Source organism: Lonchura striata, chromosome 36 (assembly GCF_050655825.1).
Source record: "Lonchura striata isolate lonStrDom1 chromosome 36, ASM5065582v1, whole genome shotgun sequence".
In the NCBI taxonomy this organism is placed as follows: Eukaryota; Metazoa; Chordata; class Aves; order Passeriformes; family Estrildidae; genus Lonchura; species Lonchura striata.
In genome coordinates this window covers 2442501-2465007 of record NC_140738.1, presented here as the reverse complement: position 1 = coordinate 2465007, position 22507 = coordinate 2442501, and the positions used below count along the sequence as shown (strand labels likewise).

The 22507-nt window shown below is 51.3% G+C and overlaps 2 protein-coding genes across 2 annotated transcripts in view; one reads left to right on the top strand and one right to left on the bottom strand.

Annotated features, from left to right (window-relative positions):
- LOC144248446 (uncharacterized) overlaps window positions 1-8948 on the bottom strand; it is a 104723-nt gene extending 95775 nt beyond the window's left edge. Inside the window, exons 1-2 of the mRNA XM_085565395.1 lie at window positions 8886-8948; window positions 7776-8699 (exon numbers count right to left, since the gene is read on the bottom strand). Of these exons, the coding sequence (XP_085421521.1) occupies window positions 7776-8699; window positions 8886-8948 (987 nt within the window). The remainder of the gene's footprint in view (window positions 1-7775; window positions 8700-8885) is intronic.
- The window catches only part of LOC146764021 (uncharacterized), a 286790-nt gene that overhangs the window by 132529 nt on the left and 131754 nt on the right, over window positions 1-22507 (top strand). The gene's annotated exons all lie outside the window — the stretch shown is intronic.

Below are 22507 nucleotides of genomic sequence, written 5' to 3'. Positions count from 1 at the left end.
TCCAAGACCCTGAAGTTTTCTTGTGAATGACAAACACTGGGGAATTCCATGGGCTGTCTGTTGGTTTGATGTGTCCCTTCTGCAGCTGTTCCTGGACCAACTTTTTCAATGCACTCAATTTTTTCCACTCCAGGCGCCACTGATCCACCCAAACAGGATCATTTGTTTTCCAGGTCAGTTTCAAAGTGCCACAGTGACCCCTGTTAAAAATCCAATTCTAATTTCAGTCCCCATTGTGCCAAAAGGTCCCTTCCCCATACTGTGATGGGCTTTTGCATGATGAAAGGACGGATAACTGCTGTCTTTTTTCCTGGGCCTGTGACAACAATTGCGTTCTCACTCTGCATGCACAGGGAACTCCCCCCTATGCCTGTGAGAGAACCCAAAGGTGCAACCAAGCCCCATTCCCGAGGCCAAAAAATGTATGAAATAACTGTAACATCCGCTCCTGTGTCAAGCATCCCTGTAATAGCAATTGTCTTTTTGTTACAAGTCAACTGACAAGTAACAATGGGCTGATCCTGGCTCAAATGTTTCACCCAAGATGCATGCACTTCTGCTTGATCACCAGGAAAAGAGTCCCGTTTGTTGAACACCGGCATGGCTTGCCTTTCTGGATGAGATGGCAAAGCCATGGCTCGAGCAATCAGTGTGTTTTGTGGAATTGTCAGAGGTGGTCGCAAGGCTTTTGCCGTGACCATCAACTCCTCATTACGGTTTGCTGAAATCAAAGATGGATAAACAACAAGTCCAAGGATACTGCTCCTGTCCCTGGACATTATTAAAAAGTCCTGCCTTTTCCAAGAAGTCCCTGTGACACCTGTAGGTATCACTGCATGGCTATTGTCCAAAAGACACGTCAACTTGGAGGTTGCCAAGATGCATTGGAATCTGGGTGGTACCAAGTCTGGGTCGCTGGGGATTTTGGAGATTGCTCTGCTGAGGGGTTCTGTTTGTTGCTCCCCGAGGATTGTTCCTGCTGGTTCTGTGTCACTGCCAGGATTTGTGTCTGAGAGCGCTAGCGTTGATTCGCGCTTTTTCCTGTTTCCCGGAATAGGAAGAAGTTTCCCATCCACATCTGTCTGTGAGTGACACTCACTTGCGAGATGTTTCCCTCTCCTGCATCGAGGGCAAAGGTCTGGTGGTTTGTTGGGCTTTGCAAGTTGTGGGCAGTTCCTTTTAATATGTCCTTGTGCCCCACACCCAAAGCACTGTCTCTCTGCATTGGAGTTGCCCTTTGTATAATTTGCAAGAGCTTCCCTAACATGTTTTTCAATTAGATCCCCCAAGTGTTCCTCCATGATGGAAGCAACATGTTGTGGTGTCCCCACCTTGCTGCAAGCCTTGATCATGTCTGCCAAGGTGGCCTGGTGCGGCATCATTCTGATGATCCATCTGCACTCTGGATTGGCATTGGAGAACACGAGGCTTTTGACCAGGTGTGGTTTTGCTCCCTCCTCGGTCACCTGCCGCTCCACCGCCTGAGAAAGACGATCCACAAATGAAGAAAACGGCTCCAAAGGACCCTGTTTGATCTCGGTGTAGATGGTGTCCTGGACCCCCGCTGGAGCAATCTGAAGAATTGCCCTCCGTGCTGCCTCTTTGATGTCGCTGAGCACGTGACACAGGAGCCTCACCGCCTGTTGAGTTGGATCGTCCTCAGGAGGATCACCAGCAAGCTGCACCATGGTGAGGTTCGCATTCGGCCCGCCCTGGTATCTGGCTCTCAGCTCCTCCAGGGATCTCCTCCACGCCTTCTGCCACACGAGAGCTTGGGTGTCTGTAAGAACTGATGTTGCAAGATATTTAGGATCGTATGGTGTTAAATCATACATGCCAAAAATGCTTTTTAACATCTGCTTGAAATATGGTGATGACAACCCATTGTCCCTAATGGCCTTAGCTAAATCTTTGATTGCTCCACGGTCCAGGCGTTCCCATCTCAGGTTTTGGCCCTGAGCGTCATAACTCACCGGCATTATTATGTTTCCCGAGCCCTGCAATAAACCTTTTTCTTTCTCCAACTCTGCTCGAATGTCCTGCCAGTCCACTTTTGCGCTCTGCAAAGCTGTAAATTCAGTGGGTACTTGCCTGTAGAGTGGAGTCATCTGTTGTGGCTGCAGCTCTGGTGCAGCAGCACTCACCGATACTAACGGTGTCTGCAGCATCTGCGAAGATGAAGGCTGGAAGTCTCTGGAGAAAAGTGAAGCATCTGCTGTGGAGGAGAACACACGACTGCCTTGCGTTATTTGGAAAATTTTTGGAAGATGAACCAACAGTTCTGGCTGTGACTCCAAGGCTGTGCTTAAATATCGTAAAAGAAATTCAACAACCACCTTTGATATTAAAATTGACTCTCCCTGCTCTGAAAGTGTGGCAGACCTTGATTTTGGAATTGTCCAAGCTGGGACACCCTTCGAAGCAGTGATGCGTATCGTTTCATCCCGTTGCTGCGCCTCAGCAGAAGTGTCCTGAGTCCCGCACTGTTCCGGTGTCAGTGGAGGTTCCTGCTGCCGTGCAGATGTGACCTTTTTCACCCTGGAGTTTTTCTTATAAGAAACTGGAAAAAAGTCCTGCAATGTCACAGTCCCACCACTGGGTGGCGCAGTGCCTCGACAAGTTCTGTGCCGCCTGTTGCAATGTTGTGGTTCCGCCGCTAGATGGCGCTGCCGCCTGACCAGCTGAGGTCAGAACCGCACTCTGCTCTTCAATCTGCACTTCGATAAACATTTGAGCATCTCTTCTGTCAACTGATTTACATTTGCAAATCCCGCACTAATTCCTGATAAACCTTTGAGCATTTCTCCTAATAACTGATTCACGTTTGCAATACTTGCAGTGGGTGAAACTGACTCTTGTTGTAACAACTGTTCTAATTTGGTCATGTCAGAAGCAGACAGGGTTTGACTGTGGGCTTGGGCTGTCTGTTGCCATGGGAACTGTGATGGAGCGGTGCCCTGAGGAATGTTTACCTCCTGGCCACGCCCCATCCCTGCCTGCGTCATCTCAGGGGAGTGATCGCTCCTGCTCCGACCCCGGCTATGCTTTGGCCTCGCTCCGCCCCGCACCGCCTCCGAATCAGAGCCACTGCCGTCCCCCACAAGGCTGACGCAACCACCCTCTTGTTTCCATTCCAGCCCTGATGTCTCCGTCTCACTTTGCCCGTCTCCTGGCTCCATGCCAGCACCCACAGCCCGCGCGCGCCAGCTCCGCCCCCTGTGTGCCTGTCCCGCGCGTTCAAAATGTGAGAAATCCCCTCCACCCGTGGCTGTCGGGTTTTGCTCAACCTTCACACACGTGCCCGCCGCCTGAGCTGCAGTGAGGAACGCCTCCTGCTGTCCCTCTGCCGCTTTCTCAGCAGCCCGGGCTGCCGCAGTCAGGAAGCCAAGTTCCCGCACCCTTTGGGTGGCCACTTCTGTGGCCTCACGGATTCTCGACACCGAACGTGTCCCCGGGCGCTCCGAGCGTACCACCGCCGCACTCGCACCCCCCGCTTTCACCCCGATCCGTCCCGCCCCCGCCGCTCTCCCCGGCCTCGCTTTCTGCACGGGCTGTTTTGAACTCCCAGCCTGCGCAGATGTGGAGGCGCTTTCCTCTCCCTCCTCCCCCTGCTCTGCACTCACGTTCGCACCTTCCCCCACCGGAGCTGCCGCCGCTGCCCCCCCACCGTGGGTTTGGACTCGGGCAATGCCTTCCTCCCACTGAGGGTCGCGGCTGTGCCTGGCTCGCCCGCCTCCATCTGGGGAATTTCTGCGTCAGAGGAGCTTAGGGACTCTTGGGAAACTGAGGAACAGTGAGAGCCCGGGGACACGGGACGCAATGGGGTATCATCTCCCTGATGTTCCACAGGAAGCAATCCTGCCTGTCCTGTGTCTGTGTTGAGAGGGGCTGTCCCAAGCTGCTGGCTGGACTGTCCCCCACTCTGTTTGTCACCAGGAGCCGTAGCTGCCTGGCTTGAGCTGCCGCGTTGTGAGAGTGACTCTAAAACTGTTCTTGCTGAAGATAAAAGTTTTGCGGCAAGCTTATTATTTTTTATAGCCTGATAATATAATTGCTTATTAATTTCCTGCCAAAAATTTGGCTCAAACAATAAATCTGGATCTGAGTGTGGGAAGTTACACCTCACCCACAATAATAAATCTTTCAGCTCCTTTTGAGCAATCTCCATCAGATGGGCAGAGATGATGCCCTGGAAGGCAGATACAATTTCTTTTTCCTCTTGGGAGAATTCCCCCCCCCCCCCATGTTCTTAATTTTGACCTTTCTCATCAAAAGCTGAGTCAACCCAAGGTCAGTCCGGAGATGGCACTGATCACCGTCCAGCAGTTCACAGGTGAGAGATCCCAGGCGCGCTTCTGGGTCGTCTCCTCCCTGGAAAGTCCCCGAGACGAGTTGTTTCAGTGAAGGTCAGGTTCTTATCTCGAGCTATCCGCTCCCTCTCTTCTTGGAATATGCAGCGAGTGTGTGCTCTGCTCTTCTTTTTTTTTTTTTCTTCTCCGCTGATGAAGGTTGGAGGTTACTTGATATTTCTTTTCGTTCTTCTTGCTGATGCCTGCACAGGGACACCAGATGTGAGAACCCCGAGTTTGGTTTGGGGTCTCGTGTGGTGGTAAAGCTTCTCCTCCAACCCGTGCGTCCAAAGAAAAACTCTGCAGCCTCTTCTTGTTTGGTCTCAAGAGGATTTATTGCTAGTTATCTAACAGATTATTTTCTCGGGCTGCGGCTGTTTGATCAGCGGCCTGGGTAGAGACGCACACACTCCTGACACCCTGACTGTCTGGTGTCTTCTTCTCTCTACCAGCACAGGGCTGCTGCTATCTTTTATGAGATATATTATGTATAACATGTTTACAGTTATTCCCCGATACCTACTACCTATATTACAAAGTGCTTTTCTACTCTAAACCAATCTGTGAGTGCCAACATCTCCAAGAACATGCAGGTAAGGAAAAAGAAGGAGGAAGAACAGGATCAGCCCTCTTTCCTCCATATCAGAACTTCTGATCCCCATGTACAACGTAAACCCCCCCCCCGTACATGTGCTAAAACCCCCCTGTACAATACTAAAAAAATTTCCTCTCTACTTTGTGACTACATTTACTATACTATCTATCATTTTGTGACTGCTTGTTCCACCTTCAACGTTGGTAATTCATTCCATGGTTCAAACTCAAAATCACAGCTGTTTCCAGCTGTCTGCCAGGGTCTAAAATGCATCTGACCAAGGCCTGGAACCTCTAAAAATATCTGAGGGACATTTTGAGTTCCCACAACCTGGGAGCCTTTGGCAGTCCCTGCCCTCATTGGGGCCGTGTGATGTTCCAAGGCTCTTTGAGTTTTGCTCCTGACTCCTTGAGCAGCTTCTTCAGCCTTCTCTCAGTACCTGAGGGTCCTGGACTCCGTCCCAAAACCACGGTGGGGATCATCAAAATACAGAAAGCCCTCAGGGGTGCTTTGTCTTCATTCAATTGTCTGCAAGTCCACAGGGCTTGTGCAGCTGACTGGAGTCAGTCTGGAGTTCTGTTAAGGAGGAAGATTTCCAAGTGCACCTCATGACCTTTTATTCTTCAATCAAATGAGTGGGGTTTTTTATTTCCCAGTTTGGAGAAGAGTGGATAGAAGCATTCCCCAGGTGATCCTGACACTGAAGTTCTCCTTAGGAGGTCTGGGCATGTACCAGAATGAGCCCCCTGAGGGCTGACCCTGTTTGGACAAGCTGCTCCTCACCCCCAGCCTCACCATGTCTGACATCGCCCACCTGGCACTGACATCCCTGTGTCCTGCAGCAGAACCTTGTCCCTGAGCTCTGCAGCTCCATGTCCCAGCCCATTGCACTGTGTCCCACCTGCTCTCCTCAGGGCTCTGCCTGCACACAGGCCCAGGAGATTTCCTGTTGGGAAAGAAAGAATTGAAAAGCCTGAGCAGGTTTCCTGAACAACAAACCCCACTCAGGAACCACCTGCTCAGTACAGGCTGCCTGGAATGGTGTCACCTTTCTACAAGGGACAGTGTGACCAGAAATGATCTCTGGAAGCAGAATTCTCTGAGTCTCCCAGCTGAATTCTCTGTCCCTGTCCTTTCCCTAGATCCATGTTGCAGATGGAAGCTGCTGGTGCCATCCTCACCTTTAACCTCTCTTTGGAATGCAAACAGATGTTTCCAGCTGTGTTAAGCAGGATTTGCTCAATGTTTCTATAAATCTTTTGTGCCACTCATGGAATGAAGGGGCCATTTTGGCACTGAGGGGGTGACGTGGAAGCAAGGAGTCAATTGTGACCCTGGGGTCCCATGGAACCAAGGGGCCACAGTGACACAGCAGGGCCACGTGGATCCAGTGGTCCATTGTGACACAGTGGATCCAAGGAGACCATGGAGACACCTCCAGAACCTCATGGAACCAAGGAGTCCATGGTGACCCAGCGGGGCTGCATGGAGCCAATGGCCCATGGTGACACTGCCCATCCAAGGAGGCCATTTGGATACTGTGGAAGCTCATGGAGCGAAGTGGCCATTGTGACACTGAAGAACTTCATGACACCAAATATCCATGGGGACACAGCAGGGCATCATGGAACCCAGGAACCATTGTTGGCAGTGCAGAAACTCATGGAACCAGGGGCTGTTGTGGCACTGCAGAACCAACACAGCTGCTGCACCTTGTCCCCTGCCCTGCACAGCTCCTTGGGAGGCACGGCAGGAGCAGCACCCTGGGAGCCTCGGGAATGCCCCTCTGGGATCCATGGCACACACTCCTTGGGGATGGAATTCCAGTTCCCAGCCAGGAAAAGATGATCCTGCCCTTGAAGGCAAAGCTCTTGTGGAAGAGTCAAAAGCAAAATTGGAGCAAGATCCTACAGTGACATTCACTGCCAGCCTTCATAACTTCACCCATGGTGGTTGGAGTTCATGGATTGGGAATGAAATCAGAGCAGGGTCTTTGGTGGGAGCTTCCCTGGGTCAAGGGAGACACTGAGAGATAAACAGAGCAGGCAAAGGAAGGCAGGAGAGAAAGGAGGACACAAACACAATCAACTGAGAAGGTGGCACTCTGAAAAGCAAAACAGAACTGACTGAAAATTAATGGGACAGGAAGCAATAATTCTGAATGTTTTATTTACTTTCAAAATATATCCCATACACCCAGCTGCACATAATCATGATCCCACACCCTTTAAATTTGGATACCACTTCTCCCAATTTCCCTCCTACCCCATCTCACACTGGAGGCTGTGGAATTGGTTCTTTTGTCATGGGTTAGAGTTTTTTGAGGTGGAAATAAGCCATTTTGAGGTGGGGTAAGATTTGGGTGTTTTCAGTGAAACTGAGTCATTTTGAGGTGACAGATCAATCCATCTTGACTTTGGGAGGGCAAAGATGTGGAGAACACAGCCTGAAATCCCCCAAGAACCCACAAATCCTTCAGAATATGTCCCCAGACTATAAATTTCATCTCAAATACCTGTTAAAAGGTTGGACTTTGAATCTCTAAATTATTACTTTCTTTTCAGTCCTATTTCAGGTGTTTTAATTGATAAAGACATATCTGAAGAATGTTAAGGCCAAACCAAAAAGATGACCAGTCAGGTGTCTTCCCAACATGGATCACAGGGAATGTGGGTCACCAGGCCTTTGCACAGCATGGGTCTTCCCATGGGGGATAAGGCTGGAGCAGGGCACAAAGATCTTCATGCAGTTTGGGGACTCTCAGGGCTTCCTTTACTAGTGTCTCCATTGGTGTTTGGTCAAATGAGAGCTCTGGGTGAAGCTCTTCCCACACTGGGCCTCTCCCCAGTGTGGATGCGCCGGTGCTTGACAAGGGAAGAGTTGTACTTGAAGCCCTTCCCACAGTTGGGGCAGCGGAAGGGCCTCTCATCCATGTGAATCTGCTGATGGCAGAGGAGATTAGATCTGGTCTTAAACTTCTTCTGACACTCAGGACACTCATAGGGCCTCTTGTCAGTGTGGATCATTTGGTGGATGATCAGGTTGGACCTCTGGCTGAAGCCCTTCTCACATTGCTCACACTTGTATGGCCTTTCCCCAGTGTGGATCCTCTGGTGGCGGATCAAGTTGGATCTTGTGCTGTAGCTCATCCCACATTCCTTACACTCATAGGGCCTCTCCCCAGTGTGGATGCGCCGGTGGGTGACAAGGGTGGAGTTGCGCTTGAATCCGTTCCCACAGTCCGGGCAGCAGAAGGGCCTCTCATCCGTGTGAAGCCGCTGGTTCAGGAGGAGAGTGGAGCTGGTGTGAAACCTCTTCTGACACTCAGGACACTCATAGGGCCTCTCCCCAGTGTGGATGCTCTGGTGGGTGACAAGGGCAGAGCTGCAGCTGAAGCCCTTCCCACACTCCCCACACTCGTAGGCCCATTCCCCAGTATGGATCATCTGGTGGCAGATCAGGCTGTTGCTCTTCCTGAAGCTCTTCCCACACTCCAAGCGCCTGTAGGGCTTCTCCCCATCAGGAAGCTTCTCAGGCACCACCAGCTCTGAGCTCTGGCTGAAGCTCTGCCCACCTTCCTGGCCCAGGGTGGGTCTTTCCTCCTCAGAGCATCCTGGGCTGGGTTTGCAGCCCCTCCTCCTGTGGGATCTCTGGGGCTTTTCCTCCCTGTTGTATTCCTGCACCGTGGAGCTGCTCAAAATGGCCTCTTCCATGAGGTTCTTCTGCGGGGATTTATCCTCCCTGGTCTTTATCTTCTTCTCCTTGTCTGGGGGAGGAAGGACAGGGAGAGGATGGGATTTGCCTCTGTGCCAGAGGGAAGGGCAAGGAGATCCCCCCAGTGCATCCCCGGCAGGAAGGCACCGGCAGCGGGGCTGTCCTGCAGCCAGGGGCCATGCTGGGCTGGGAGATGGGGCAGGAGAGAGGGGGAATGGGGCACTAACTTCCTCCTCACCTGCCTGGGTGTTCCAGGGCATCTTCCTCTTCCTTGCAGCCTCCTCCTCCATCTGGCGAATTTTTGGGGATGGGAAATCCTGTTTTGGGAGGAAAAAAGTTATGAGCACAGTGAGTTTGTTACTGGTTGGAAGGCAAACCAGGTGGAGAGTCTAAGCCAGAATGACAATTGAATAAGAAAATTAAGATCAAGGCAGTGATACAGAAACACTGTCTTAATCTGACAGAGTCAGGATATAACCTGACACCCCGTTGCTCAGGGTGGTGGTAGCAGTCTGATGAAATGGTGGCTGCAGTCCAGCTGGAGTGATGAACGTGATTGTGTCAAAGTGGCGATCCTGTAGAAGGGTCTGGTCTTCCTCTGAAGGTCCAGTGGTGCTTATGGAGCTCTTGTCCTCTGGGAATCCAGTAGGCAAGGTGGTTGTGGTGTTGCAAATGGTGAGATTATATCCAGGTAGGAATGCTTGGTTCCTCCCCCTGGGCGGAGCATCCCACAATGGGATGATGTAATTTTATCAGTCCTGCAGTGACACTCAATGGCCCATTAAGAGAAGATGGCCCCTGGAGGGCGTTATCAGGGCTGAGCCATGGAAGAGATAAAGAACACTGCCCCACCTGTTGATAACAGTTTATGGAGATGGGGACTGAAAACACTTTTGGTTACATCTGACACTGTAACCTAAAACAGTGAGGCAATCCCTGCTCGGGGTGGGGGGTGAACACCACCCCCCTTACCCAAACTGGCTCCGGTGTAAAACCCCCACCCTGGGAAGGCCACGCACACAGGGGACAATGTCACACTTGCCCCGCCCCAGGGGAGATCTCTGTCCCTGTCACTCCCTTGCTCTCTTCTCTTTTTCTTTCCATCTCTGTCTACCTCACATTTACTGTTCAATAAAATCCACTTTGGATTTGGTCTTGCTAGCACCTTAATTGGGGCAGAGGCATCTCTCTAACAATTTCATTATCCGGATTGCAACATTATTTTGCACAGTGAGTTCAGGGCACTGTTGTCTGACCCCAAGTGCCTTTGACAACAGCATGGTTCTCTCCTCTGAGGAGTTTGTGGCTCTTTCTGGAGGAACTCTTGGAAACTTGGATGCAGCTTCCTCTGAGTGACTTTAGGGAGAACTTATGAGGAAAATAGCTCTTGTGGGTGGCCAGTTTAAAGAAAATATTTTGTTTTTCTTCTTTGAAAAATCTGTTAAAATCACTGGAGGAAAGGGACCAAATGATACCAGCAAGACTGACAAGGATCATTCACCACCCGGTGAGGAACACAAGGCTACTTAAATCCTACAAGAAGCCCAGCTCAAGTAGCTAAATTCCCAAATAACTCCTGAATTCATGGGCTTTGGGGGAAGAATCATTATTTTCTTGGTCCCTGTCACCTTTGTGATAGTTACACAGACCTTTCCCTTCCTTTTAATAATCTGTATTGGGCCAAATTTCCGTGTTTGTTTTTTTTTTTTGGAACCTCCCAGCATCTGAGCTGGAGCTGTGCTTGAACTGATGAAATTTGGAATTGCTAGAGAATTGCTTCTGTTGTTGGTTTATTAATGTTTGGGATTTATTTGTGTTTCCATCAGAAATGACTTGTGGGAAGAGCAAATCTTCCTCAAGGCATTTTATGTAGGGTTAACTTTGATTTCTGCTGAGTTTGTTTTGTCCAGTGTCCAGGCGATGCTCAAGGGGTCTCTGGTTTTGGTTTGGCCCTAATTTACTTCTGATTTGTCTTTATCACTTAAAAACACCTGGAAAATGACTATAAAGAGTATTGACCAGATATGTCAAAAGTCCCACCATTTTAGAGGTATTTGAGGTGGAATTTACTGTTTGGGAACATATTCTGGAGGATTTGTGGCTTCTTGGGGGATATCTGGTAGTGTTCTCCATATCTTTGCACTCCAAAACCCAAGGTGGATTGGTCTGTCACCTCAAAGTGACTCAATCCTACCTCAAAATGGCTGGTTCCCACCTCAGCCCCATGCCAAAATTGCTCAATTACTCAGCCTCCAGGATGAGATGGGGTTGGAAGGAGATCGGAAGAAGTGAGATCCAAATTTGAGGTTGTGGGGTCAGGACTGTGTGGGGCTGAGTGGGTGTGATTTATTTTGATAATAAGTAAAACTCTCAGAATTATTGATTTTAGTCCCATTCAGTTTCTGTCAGTTCTGGTTTGCTTTTCAGAGTGCTGCCTTCTCAGCTGATTTTGTTTGTGTCCTCCTGTCCCAGACTGAAAAGCAAGATGTGTTCTATTTGCCATCTGTATGACAGTTGTCCTGTGTTAAGTGGGCAGTTTTTCCTTATCTCTTCCACAATCAATCCTCCCTCAGGGGAGACATCTGCTGATAATGGGCTATTGAATGTCACTGCATGACTGATAAGAACTGTAACATCCCATTGTGAGATGCTCCGCCCTGAGGGAGGAGCCAAGCATTCCTACCTGCATCCAGTCTTGAGATTCTGGCCCACCAACACAGATTTTTCTGTGCTGGATTTCTCAGAGGAACAGCTGCCTCTTCCTCTTCAGAAGAAGACTCCCATTCCTACAGGATCACTTCTCCAACAGAACCACACCTGACACTCCTGGAGGACTGCACCCACAATTCCAATTGGACTGTGTTGGACAGGGTGTCAGGTTGTATTCTGACTCTGTCAGTGTTGTTTTAGTTTACTGCATTCTTTATTATATCTTTTTGTTTTTTTCGCTAATAAAAAGCTGTTATTCCTGCTCCCATATTTTTACCTGACAGGCCCCCTTAATTTCAAATTTATAACAATTCAGAAAGAAAGAGTCTACATTTTTTCATTTCAGGGGAGGCTCCTGCTTTCCATAGAAGACACCTGTCTTTCCAAACCAAAACACCTCCTTTCCCTCCTGCCTTCCTTTTCCTGCTCTGTTTCTCTCTCAGTGCCTCCTTTGACCAGGGCAGCTCCAACCAAAGGCCCTGCCCTGATTTAATTCCCAATCCACGAGCTACAATGACTACGGGTGAAGTTATGAAGGCTGGCAGTGAAATGTCACTGTAGGATCTTGCTCCAATTTTGCTTTTGGTCCCTTCTTAAGAGCTTTGCCTTCAAGGGCAGGAACATCTTTTCCTGGCTGGGAACTGCAATTCCAGCCCCTGGGAGCGTGTGCCATGGATCCCAGAGGGGTATTCCCGAGGCTCCCAGGGTGCTGCTCCTGCCATGCCTCCCAAGGAGCTGTGCAGGGCAGGGGACAAGGTGCAGCAGCTGTGTTGGTGCTGCAGTGCCACAACAGCCCCTGGTTCCAGAAGTTTCCGCACTGCCAACAGCGGTTCCTGGGTTCCATGATGCCCTGCTGTGTCCCCATGGATATTTGGTGTCATGAAGTTCTTCAGTGTTACAATGGCCACCTCGCTCCATGAGCTTCCACAGTGTCCAAATGGCCTCCTTGGATGGGCAGTGTCAGCATGGACCATTGGCTCCATGCAGCCCCGCTGGGTCACCATGGACTCCTTGGTTCCATGAGGTTCAGGGGGTGTCTCCATGGTCTCCTTGGATCCACAGTGTCACAATGGACAACTGAATCCACGTGGCCCTGCTGTGTCACCATGGCTCCTTGGTTCCATGGGACCCCAGGGTCACAATTGACTCCTTGCTTCCACGTCACCCCCTCAGTGCCAAAATGTCCCCTTCGCTCCATGGGGGACACAAAAGATTTATAGAAACATTGAGGAAATCCTGCTTAACACAACTGGGAACATCTATTTGCATTCCAAAGAGAGGTTAAAGGTGAGGATGGCCCCAGCAGCTTCCATCTGCAATAGAGATCCAGGGAAAAGACAGGGACGGAGAATTCAGCTGGGAGACTCAGAGAATTCTGCTTCCAGAGATCATTTCTGGTCACACTGTCCCTTGTAGAAAGGTGACACCATTCCATGCAGCCTGTACTGAGCAGGTGGTTCCTGAGTGGTGTTTGTTGTATAGGAAACCTGCTCAGGCTTTTCCATTCTTTCTTTCCCAAGAGGAAAACTTCTCCTGGCCCTGTGTGCAGGCAGAGCCCTGAGGAGAGCAGGTGGGACACGGTGCAATGGGCTGGGTCATGGAGCTGCAGAGCTCCGGGACAAGGTTCTGCTGCAGGGCACAGGGATGTCAGTGCCAGGTGGGCAATGTCAGACATGGTGAGGCTGGGGGTGAGGAACAGCTTGTCCAAACAGGGTCAGCCCTCACGGGGCTCATTCTTCTACATGCCCAGACCTCCTAATGAGACAGTGAGCATCAAGATCACCTGGGGAATGCTTCTATCAGCTCTTCTCTGAACTCGAAAACAAAACAATATTGCTTTTATAAAAGATAAAAATCAGGAGGTGCACTTGGAAATCTTCCTCCTTACAAGAACTCCAAACTGACTGCAATCAGCTGCACAAGCCCTGGAGATTTTCAGACAATTGAAGGAAGACAAAGAGCACCTGAGGGCTTTCTGTATTTTAATAATCCCTATGCTGGATTTGGGGCTGAGTCCAGGACCCTCAGAAGGCTGAAGGAGCTGCTCAAGGAGTCAGAAGCAAAACTCCAAATCCCTTGGAGCATCACTGAGGGCAGGGACTGCCAAAGGCTACCAGGGACTGGAGAGAGCAGATCCTTGAGGCCAGGACTGCAGGGAGCCCAAGGCTCCGAGCAGGGAACTGCAATGCTGAGCAAGGCCTGGGCTGGCTGGGGGAAGCAGAAAGGCCAAGCCCTGAGCCCAGCCTGGCACAGCAGGGCCTGTCCCTCACGGGTGACTCGGGGCTGTTTGTGGGGCAGGGGGATGTGAGGGGCAGCAAGGACAAATGTCACAAACCTGCATGACCCTGGAGATCCTCATGGAACCAAGGGACCATTGTGACACTGTGCTGCCTCATGGAATCAAGGAGACCATTGCGAACTCAGAGACCCCAAGGAACCAAGGGTCCATGGTGACCTTGTGCAGCTGCAGTGTCACAGAGGAGCCGTTGTGACACAGCGAGGGCACACGGAGCCGAGGGGCCATTGTGACACATCAGGGCTTTGTGGAACCACGAAGCCATTGTGACACTGCAGAAGCAAGGGGAACATTGTGACACTTCAGGGCCTGATGGAACCAAGGAGAGCATTGTGACACTCTGTGGTCCCACAGAACCAAGGTAACATGGAACAGGTCTGGCTGGCTGAGCCTCCTGGGGAGCACCTGACAGGTCTGGCTGACCTTGGCATGTCGAGGGCTGCTTCTCATCTGCCCCTGAAGCACTGGGGTGTCGGCCTGATTTTTTAAGATTTTCTAAAACCTTCTGAGTTTACATTCTTGTAGCAAATTTTCTCACACAACTTTCTGTAAATAACTTATTGCTTTGCATTCCTTCATAGAGGAGGAGAAATTTGATGGACGGTAGTTTGTCCAGTGTTGTTGGATAGGTGGTCCTTTCACCCTCCAATCCACTGTCACCTTTGGAAAACAATAAATGTTGGAGTCAGAAATAAATTACATTTCTTTTACCGTCACAAACGCAAAGGTGCCCATCATGTTTTCTCATGTCCCATAGTGACACTGGGGCTCTGGGCTTTCCTTCCTATGGGAGAGAACTATTCTTCTCCTCCAGGGGCCTATAGCCAAAACTGGAATTCCTCCTCCAAATTTCCTTATATTGCAAGGATTGTTTATAGATGAATTCTGCCAGGAGAGACAGATCTGGTTGCCTTGGTGACCCAGGGGGCACCTCTCATCTGCCTTTCAAACACTGGCACCATGTGCTTTTCTTTATTATGGGGAAAAACCATCCATCTCAACCAGGTACCCATGGCCAAAATTGGGCATCTGCCTCCAGAATTCCCTATATCCAAGGATAGCTCCCAGAAAAATGATGCCAGGAATCACAAATCTGGCTGGCCTTGGCTTCCTGAGGGATGGCACTCATGTGCCTCTGAAACACTGGGACTCTGTGCTTTCCTTCCTAAAGAAAAGAATTCATCTTCTTGTCTAGGTGTCCACGGCCAAAACTGAGATTCCACCTCCAAAATGCCCTATGTTCAAGGATAGTCCCTAGATGAAAGTTGTCAGGAGAGAGAGGTCTGGCTGGCTTGGCCTGAGAGTGGCCACTTATCATCTTCTTCCAGAACACTTGGATTTTGTGCTTTTCTTTCCTATAGGAAAAAAACATCCATCCTGAGCAGGCGTCCATGGCCAGAACTGGGATTCCACCTCCAAAACTCTATACATCCAATGATTGCTCCCAGTGAAATCTGCCAGGACAGACAGATCTGGCTGCCCTTGGCCTCTTGGGGATGCCTCTCACCTGCTTTCAAAACACTGGGGTCAGTGGTTTCCTTCCAATGAAAAAGACCTGTCCTTCTTCTCAAGGTGTTCATGGTCAAAACTGAGATTCCTTCTCCCAAATTCCATATATCCAAGGATCTCTCCATGACAAAAGCTGCCAGGACAAACAGGTCTGGCTGGCTTGGCCTCTCAAGAGCCACCTCTCTTCACTTCTGCTTTTGAAACACTGGGGCTCTGTGCTTTCCTTCCTATGGAAAAGAACTGTCCTTCTTATCTACGCAGAAATGGCTGAAATTGGGGTTCCACTTCCCAAATTCCCTATATCCAAGGGTTGCTTTCAGACAAAAGCTACCAGGACAGAGAAGTCTGGCTGGCTTAGGCCTCTGGTGGAAGCCTTTCATCTATCCCTGAAACACTGGTGTTCCGTGCTTTTCTTCCTGTGGAAAAGAACCATCCTTCTACTTTGGGTGTCCATGTCTGAAATTGGGATTCCACCTCTAAAATTCCCTATATCCCAGGGTTGCTCCAGACAAAATCTGCCAGTACCATCAAGTCTGGCTGGCCTTGGCCTCTGGTGGCTGCCCCTGCCACACTGGGGCTCGGTGCTTTCCTTCTCATGGAGATCACTGTGACACTGTGGGCACCTCATGGAACCAAGGGGATCATTGTGGCACCACTGGAGCCCATGGAACCAAGGGGCCATGGTGACATCGTGGGGCTTCATGGGCCCAGAGACCATTATGAATGTGTGGGGCCTGATGGAACCTTGGAGACCATTCTGACCCTTCAGGGCCCTGTGTCACCAAGGGGGCATTGTGACACCTCAGAGTCTCCTGGAAGCAAGGTACCCCATGGAAGTGAGGGAACATGGAACAGGTCTGGCTGGCTTGGCATGCCAGGGCCACCTGACAGGTCTGGCTGATGTTGGAATGCCAAGGGCTGCTTCTCATCAGCTCCTGGAGCAAAGGGGCTATGTGCTTTCCTTGCTATAGAAAAGAACTGTCTGTGTTCAGATGCCCATTGCCAAAACTGGTATTCTCCCTAAACAATTTCCTGTATGCAAGGTTATGTTTTAGGAAAAAAACAGCCAGCTCTGGCTGGCCTTGCACTGTGGTGGTCACCTTTCATCTGCCCCTGAAACAATGGGGCTCTGTTCCTTCATTCCTGTGGAAAAGAAATGGTCTTCTTGTCCATGGTCCATGGCCAAAATTAGAATGTGGCCTTCTAAAGTCCGTATATCCAAGGATTGCTCCCAGACAAAAGTAGCCAGGACAGACAGGATGGGTTAGCCCTGTCCTCTGGTAATTTTCACAGACCATGAGCTGAATATTTTTATTAGAAAACACCTTGGAGAGGGCCCAGAGATCTCCCAATGAGAGGTTTTGGGGGCTTGGGCACATGACCGCTACATATGGACAAGTTACAGATGAGAAAGCCTGGCTGGGTCTCTCTCCCTTCTGGCCCCACAGAGGTGCCGAGGCCGGCCCAGCCCCGTCTCGGCCGTGGGGCCGGGCGGCTCCTGCCGTGGGGCCGGGCCCCTTCCCAGGGAGCCGCCAGGCGCCATCGGCTGCCGGGCAGGGCAGGGGAGGCCGCGGGGCCGAGGCCGGGTCGTGGCTGCGGGTGCTGACATCTGGCCCTGCCGAGCCCTGCCCCGCCGCCAGCCCGGGCCCGGCCGGGATCCGCCGGGCCCCAGGAGCAGCCCCGGGCCGGGCCGGCTCGGCCAAGGCTCTGCCGCCCTTGGGCTTCGCCCGCAGCCGGCGGGCAGGGCAGGAGAAGCCATCGGCCCCGGCCGTGCTGCTGCTGGGCTCTGGCCTGGCTCCTGAGATCCTGGCCCTGCCCCAGCGCGGCCCAGCCTGACACAGCCCCAGAGCAGCCGCTGCAGAAACCTCCATGGCAAAACAGCTCCGGCCGCAAGCACCGAGCCCGGCCGGGCTCACGGAACCATCTGCAGCCCCGGGAGATATTGACTCTGCCAGTGCTGCCATCCTCCCTCCAGTGAGAGAAAAGGACACAGGGCAGGCACACAGAGGAGCAACATGGACACACTGAGGGCAGGGAAGGGGAAGTTGAGTCCCAGATGGGAGGGATGAGGAGATGCCTTGATCTTGGGGCTGGAATCCTCTGCTAAAGCTGTGGAGAAGGATGTCATTGATACATCAGACTCTCTTTTTCCCTGTAAGGCATTGAAAAGTATGGGGCGATGACTTGTTTCAGCAAAGGCCTCCATGCTAAAGTAAGCAAATGTTGCAGTAGCTGTGATCCCATGAGAGGTTTGAACAGAGAAAGGGAGAACAGTGATGAGACCCTGTGCCCTCAGGGAGAGAAGAAGACCTCTGTTCCCAGAGATGAAGATGATTTCAGAAAGAGATGAAGAGAACCGTTGCTCTTAAACAGCTCATCTCAAAATTAATACCCCATAAGCTGACAAGGGCCATAAGCACGTCTGTGGGAAAATATGGGAGGGAGTTCATGATTGCAGATTTCTCCAGGCAGCTGCTATTTGTGGAAATGAAAAGCCATGAGATAACTGTTTTCTTGTGTAGAAGTGTCCATAACATTAACAAGAGGAACTTCTCTGCCTAAGTGCAGTGAAGAAAGACTATTTTAGAGATGGTAAACTGACTGAAAATTTTAGGTTTTGTCTCTTTACATTGTCAGGTTGTATGGAGAGAGGAAGTGTTCTGAAAGTTTTGTTCTGATTCTTATTACTCTTTCTTAAGTTATTGTTAATACAATTTTATTTATAACCTTTTAAAATTTTGAAAACACTTTGCCTTTCTCCTAATCCTATCTCACAGCAGGAAATGAGTAAGTATATTCTAGTGAGTGCACTGGTAATTAGCCAGCAATGAACCCACCACACTAATTGAAGCATTGGCCGAGAAATCTCAAAATGATGAACCAAAACCACTACAGAAACTTCCTGACAAACTGCACGTGAGCAGAGAGAAATCGAGGCACAGCCATGGTTTGTCAGGACTTGCTTGATCCTAATGAGGCCTGTGGTGCATTTGGAGCTGAGACCTGGAACCTCAGGGCCTGAGAGGAGATTGCACAAACCTTTCCAGGAGTCCAAGTCAGAGGAAAACCCCAAAGTGGTTGGAGTCTAAAGCATTAATGGGACCCACAAAGGTCCATCTATACCACAGGCTCCTCATGGACTCCTTGCAGGAGAGAACTGGAGGCCAGGATGGCACAAGAACCTCTCAGAGACTGAAAATGGCACAAAGAACTCTCAATGTGGAAAGGAAAATCCAAAGTACCTTGCAAAAGTTAAGAATCTCAAAGTATTAATGAGCCCCACTGAGTGCCTGTACAAAGCTCTCAAGAGACTCATTAAAGCAGATAATTGGGGCCATGATTGCACAAACCTCTCACAGAGTCTGTAGCAAAAGGCAAACACCAAGTACCTTAATAAAACTGAAGTACCCTGAAGCATTAATGAGCCCCACTGAGTGTTGTTCCCGACAAAGCCTCTCCAGGGACTAATTAAAGCAGATAATTGGAAGCCATTATTGCAGAAACCTCTCAGAGACTCCAAGGCCAAAGGAAAAGCCAAAGTCCTTTGAAAAACCTGCAGTCCCTGGGAGCATGAAGGAGCCCCCAGGGCCATTCCTGACCAAGGCTCCCCAGGGACTCCTTCCCGGAGATCCTTGACCCCACTGGGATGTCGGCATGGGGGGGATGCTGAGGGCAGGACCAGAGGGTGACAGTGCCCAGCCTGGCTGGGGCTGTGCCAGGAGGCCCCAGAGCCTCAGGACAAGGTGTCTCCTCACAGCCCTTGGTGGCACAGACCCTGCTGTGCCCCAGGGCACCAAGACTTGGCTTCTCTTTGTCCCCACCTGCCATCAGTGCCTCCAGTTCTCTGCTCTGCCTGGGGCCTGGGGACACTTTCTCAGTCGTGTCCCTCAGTGGGACCCATTAAAAGTCAGAGAAACTTTGGAGTTGGATTCTGACTTGGAGTTCTGCAAAGGTTTCTGCAGCTGCCTCTCAGGGCCTGATGTTCAGGGCCTGAGCACAAAGCCCCAGAGGGTCATTAAAGTCCTTGTGCTGTGTCTGTGCTGCTGAGCTGGGCCGGGCTCCTGGCACAGAGGGTGATCCTGGTAACCAAGCAGAGCTTCAAAAGCACATTTCTCTTGCTGAGCAGCTCTTCTCCCAGCCCAGCAGGGCTGAGGCACTGCCTGCAGCCAGCCCGGGCACAGCACAGAGGCACAGAGAGCTTCAATCAGTCAGGGCTGGGAAGGGGCTGAGAAGTGCCTGGGGCAGAATCACTGCCAGCCCTTGGCACAGGAACCTCTGGCTGCAGGACAATGCAGCTGCAGCTCCTGCAGAGATCTCCTAAAGCTGGAACATCCCAATGCCCACTGACCCGGTGAGTACAACTCTGAGTATTTCTGGTGCTGGGAAGCTGAAATATTCATGAATCTCTGACATTCTGAGGGGTTCTGATCAGTCATAGAATTTTTCCAAGACAACAATTTTGATAAAAAGGAGGAAATTTCCTAAGACTTTTTATTCGGTTTCCTATTATTGGAGAGTGGCAGGGAGGGGGGATAAATATTAATGGTGGATTATGAATTTTGACAAGTGCATGAGACAATATAAGTGTTATTTTAGTAATTAATAGGTTCACAGGAGATCCCTAATGTGCTTTCAGCCACTCGGCCCATGGACAGCAGCTGCAGCATCACCTTTGCTGGAGCCATCAGGCTCAGTCTGCGCTGTCCTTTCTCCAAGCTGCAAACAGAACCTGCCCCAGCCAGTGCCCAGCAAACAGGCAGGGTTCTGTCAGGCCAAGGAGAGTACACAGAGATTTGGGGTCTGGGTGTGCTGGCAGGGAGAGATCAGACGCAGGTAAACACCTGCAGGAGGAACATCTCCAGGAAGCAGAGAGAAGATCAGGGAAGGAGAGAAAACAAATCCCAGAAATGCTGTGGCAGGGAGAGTTTAGAGATGCCCAGAGGATCCCCTCCAGTGCAGCCCCTCCCTCTGAACAAGCCCCCTCCCTCCTGTCCCCCAGCCAAGCCTCTGCCCTCAGGGCCGGGGCTCCAAGGCGTGCAGCCCCTCCTGTGCAGGCAGAGCTGCAGCAGAGCCGTGGGGCAGCTCTGCAGCCCCGGGCCCAGTTCCCTCTGCAGAGCACAGGGCTGAGAGCAGCTGCCCGGCACTGGGGACTCTGGCAGGGGGCACAGCTGGCTCAGGGTGACACAGCTGTCCCCAGTGCCCGGCTCTGGGCAGTGCTGGCAGTGCAGTCAGGGAAGGAGCTGCATCTCCCTTCATCCAGTGCCATCAGAAGGACACTTGGAAGTCTCCCTGAGAATTCAGTCCAAGCTGGGAGATTCAATGCAGGGTGCAAACCTGTCCTAGAGCATCTCTGAATTATAAGCTTGATGGGGAAGTGTAGAGGTGTTGTGACACTGAAAATGCTGCTGGGTTGGTGAAATGAGCAAAGTGAGTCTCCACTCATCATATTTCCTCAGAAAATTCACTGTATTCTTCAATGGAAAGGAGATATGCTGAGGGTTTCTGATATGCAAGAATACCAGGAGAAACATGGGGGCAGCATAAGAAGAAAACCTCAAAACAAATACAGAAGTGTATTCATCTGTGTTACAGAGGAGGGTGTATGGGAAATGGCTTTAAGTTTCATTACAGTCATCTCCTCTAACTCTTCACTGACCCTTTCTCCATGAACAGGTGCCCATGTGCAGCCACAGCAAATGTCCAACAGCAGCTCCATCAGCCACTTCCTCCTGCTGGCACTGGCAGACACGCGGCAGCTGCAGCTCCTGCACTTCTGCCTCTTCCTGGGCATCTCCCTGGCTGCCCTCCTGGGCAACGGCCTCATCATCAGCGCCGTAGCCTGCGGCCACCACCTGCACACGCCCATGTTCTTCTTCCTGCTCAACCTGGCCCTCAGCGACCTGGGCTCCATCTGCACCACTGTCCCCAAAGCCATGCACAATTCCCTCTGGGACATCAGCACCATCTCCTACACAGGATGTGTTGCACAGCTCTTTTTCCTTCTGTTCTTCCTTGGAGCAGAGTATTCCCTCCTGACCATCATGTGCTACGACCGCTACGTGTCCATCTGCAAACCCCTGCACTACGGGACCCTCCTGGGCAGCAGAGCTTGTGCCCACATGGCAGCAGCTGCCTGGGCCAGTGCCTTTCTCAATGCTCTGCTGCACACAGCCAATACATTTTCCCTGCCCCTGTGCCATGGCAATGCCCTGGGCCAGTTCTTCTGTGATATCCCAGAGATCCTCAAGCTCTCCTGCTCCAATTCCCACCTCAGGGAACTTGGGCTTCTTGTGGTTACTAGCAGTTTATCATTTTGTTGTTTTGTGTTCATTGTTTTCTCCTATGTACAGATCATCAGGGCTGTGTGAGGATCCCCTTTGAGCAGGGACGGCACAAAGCCTTTTCCACCTGCCTCCCTCACCTGGCTGTAGTCTCTCTCTTTGTCAGCACTGCAGAATTTGCTCAGCTGAAGCCTGCCTCGATGTCCTCCCCATCCCTGGATCTGGCCCTGTCAGTTCTGCGCGATGAAATCCTGCTCAGCGTGGGCAATTGAGCCCTTGAAGGACTTAGTGTCAGGTCAAGGCTTGCTTTCCCTCCCAAAGCTTTCCCTTGGCAGCCTTGGGCAGAGGATTCATCCTCCCTCCCTCCTCCTTCCCACAGACCTGCTTGGAACCACTCTGTGGGCACTTTCCATTCTCTGTGTCTGTCCTCAAGTGCAGTGCCAACCTGGGTCAGTCCTGGCCCTGTACTGAGCTCCCAGGAGCTCGCAGGCTGAGATGGCAATGCTCAGCCACACCAGGGCCCTGCCCCTGCCAGCAGCACCCCCACAAGCAGCAGCAGCAGCAGCAGCAGCAGCAGCAGCAGCAGCAGCAGCAGCAGCTGCAGTCGCCTCTCAGCTGTTGGTGCCCCTGCACTGCAGCCCCTCCCGCTGGCACCAACGTTCCCTTGTGGCCTTGGAGACAGTCATGAATCCATCCATGTGGTCACAGAGCCATGGAATCCCAGAGTTCCAGGTTCCTGGAAGCCTGGAGTCATTGAATCCTGAGAACCACACTCAGAGGAGGAGGAGGAGGAGGAGGAGCGGTAGGAGGAGGAGGAGGAGGACGAGGACGAGGAGGACGAGGAGGACGTGGAGGACGAGGATGAGGAAGAGGACGAGGAGGATGAGGATGAGGAGGAGGAGGACGAGGATGAGGAGGAGGAGGAGGAGGAGGAGGAGGAGGAGGAGGACGACGACGAGGAGGACGACGACGAGGACGAGGACGAGGACGAGGAGGACGAGGACGAGGAGGAGGACGAGGAGGAGGAGGAGGAGGAGGAGGAGGAGGAGGAGGA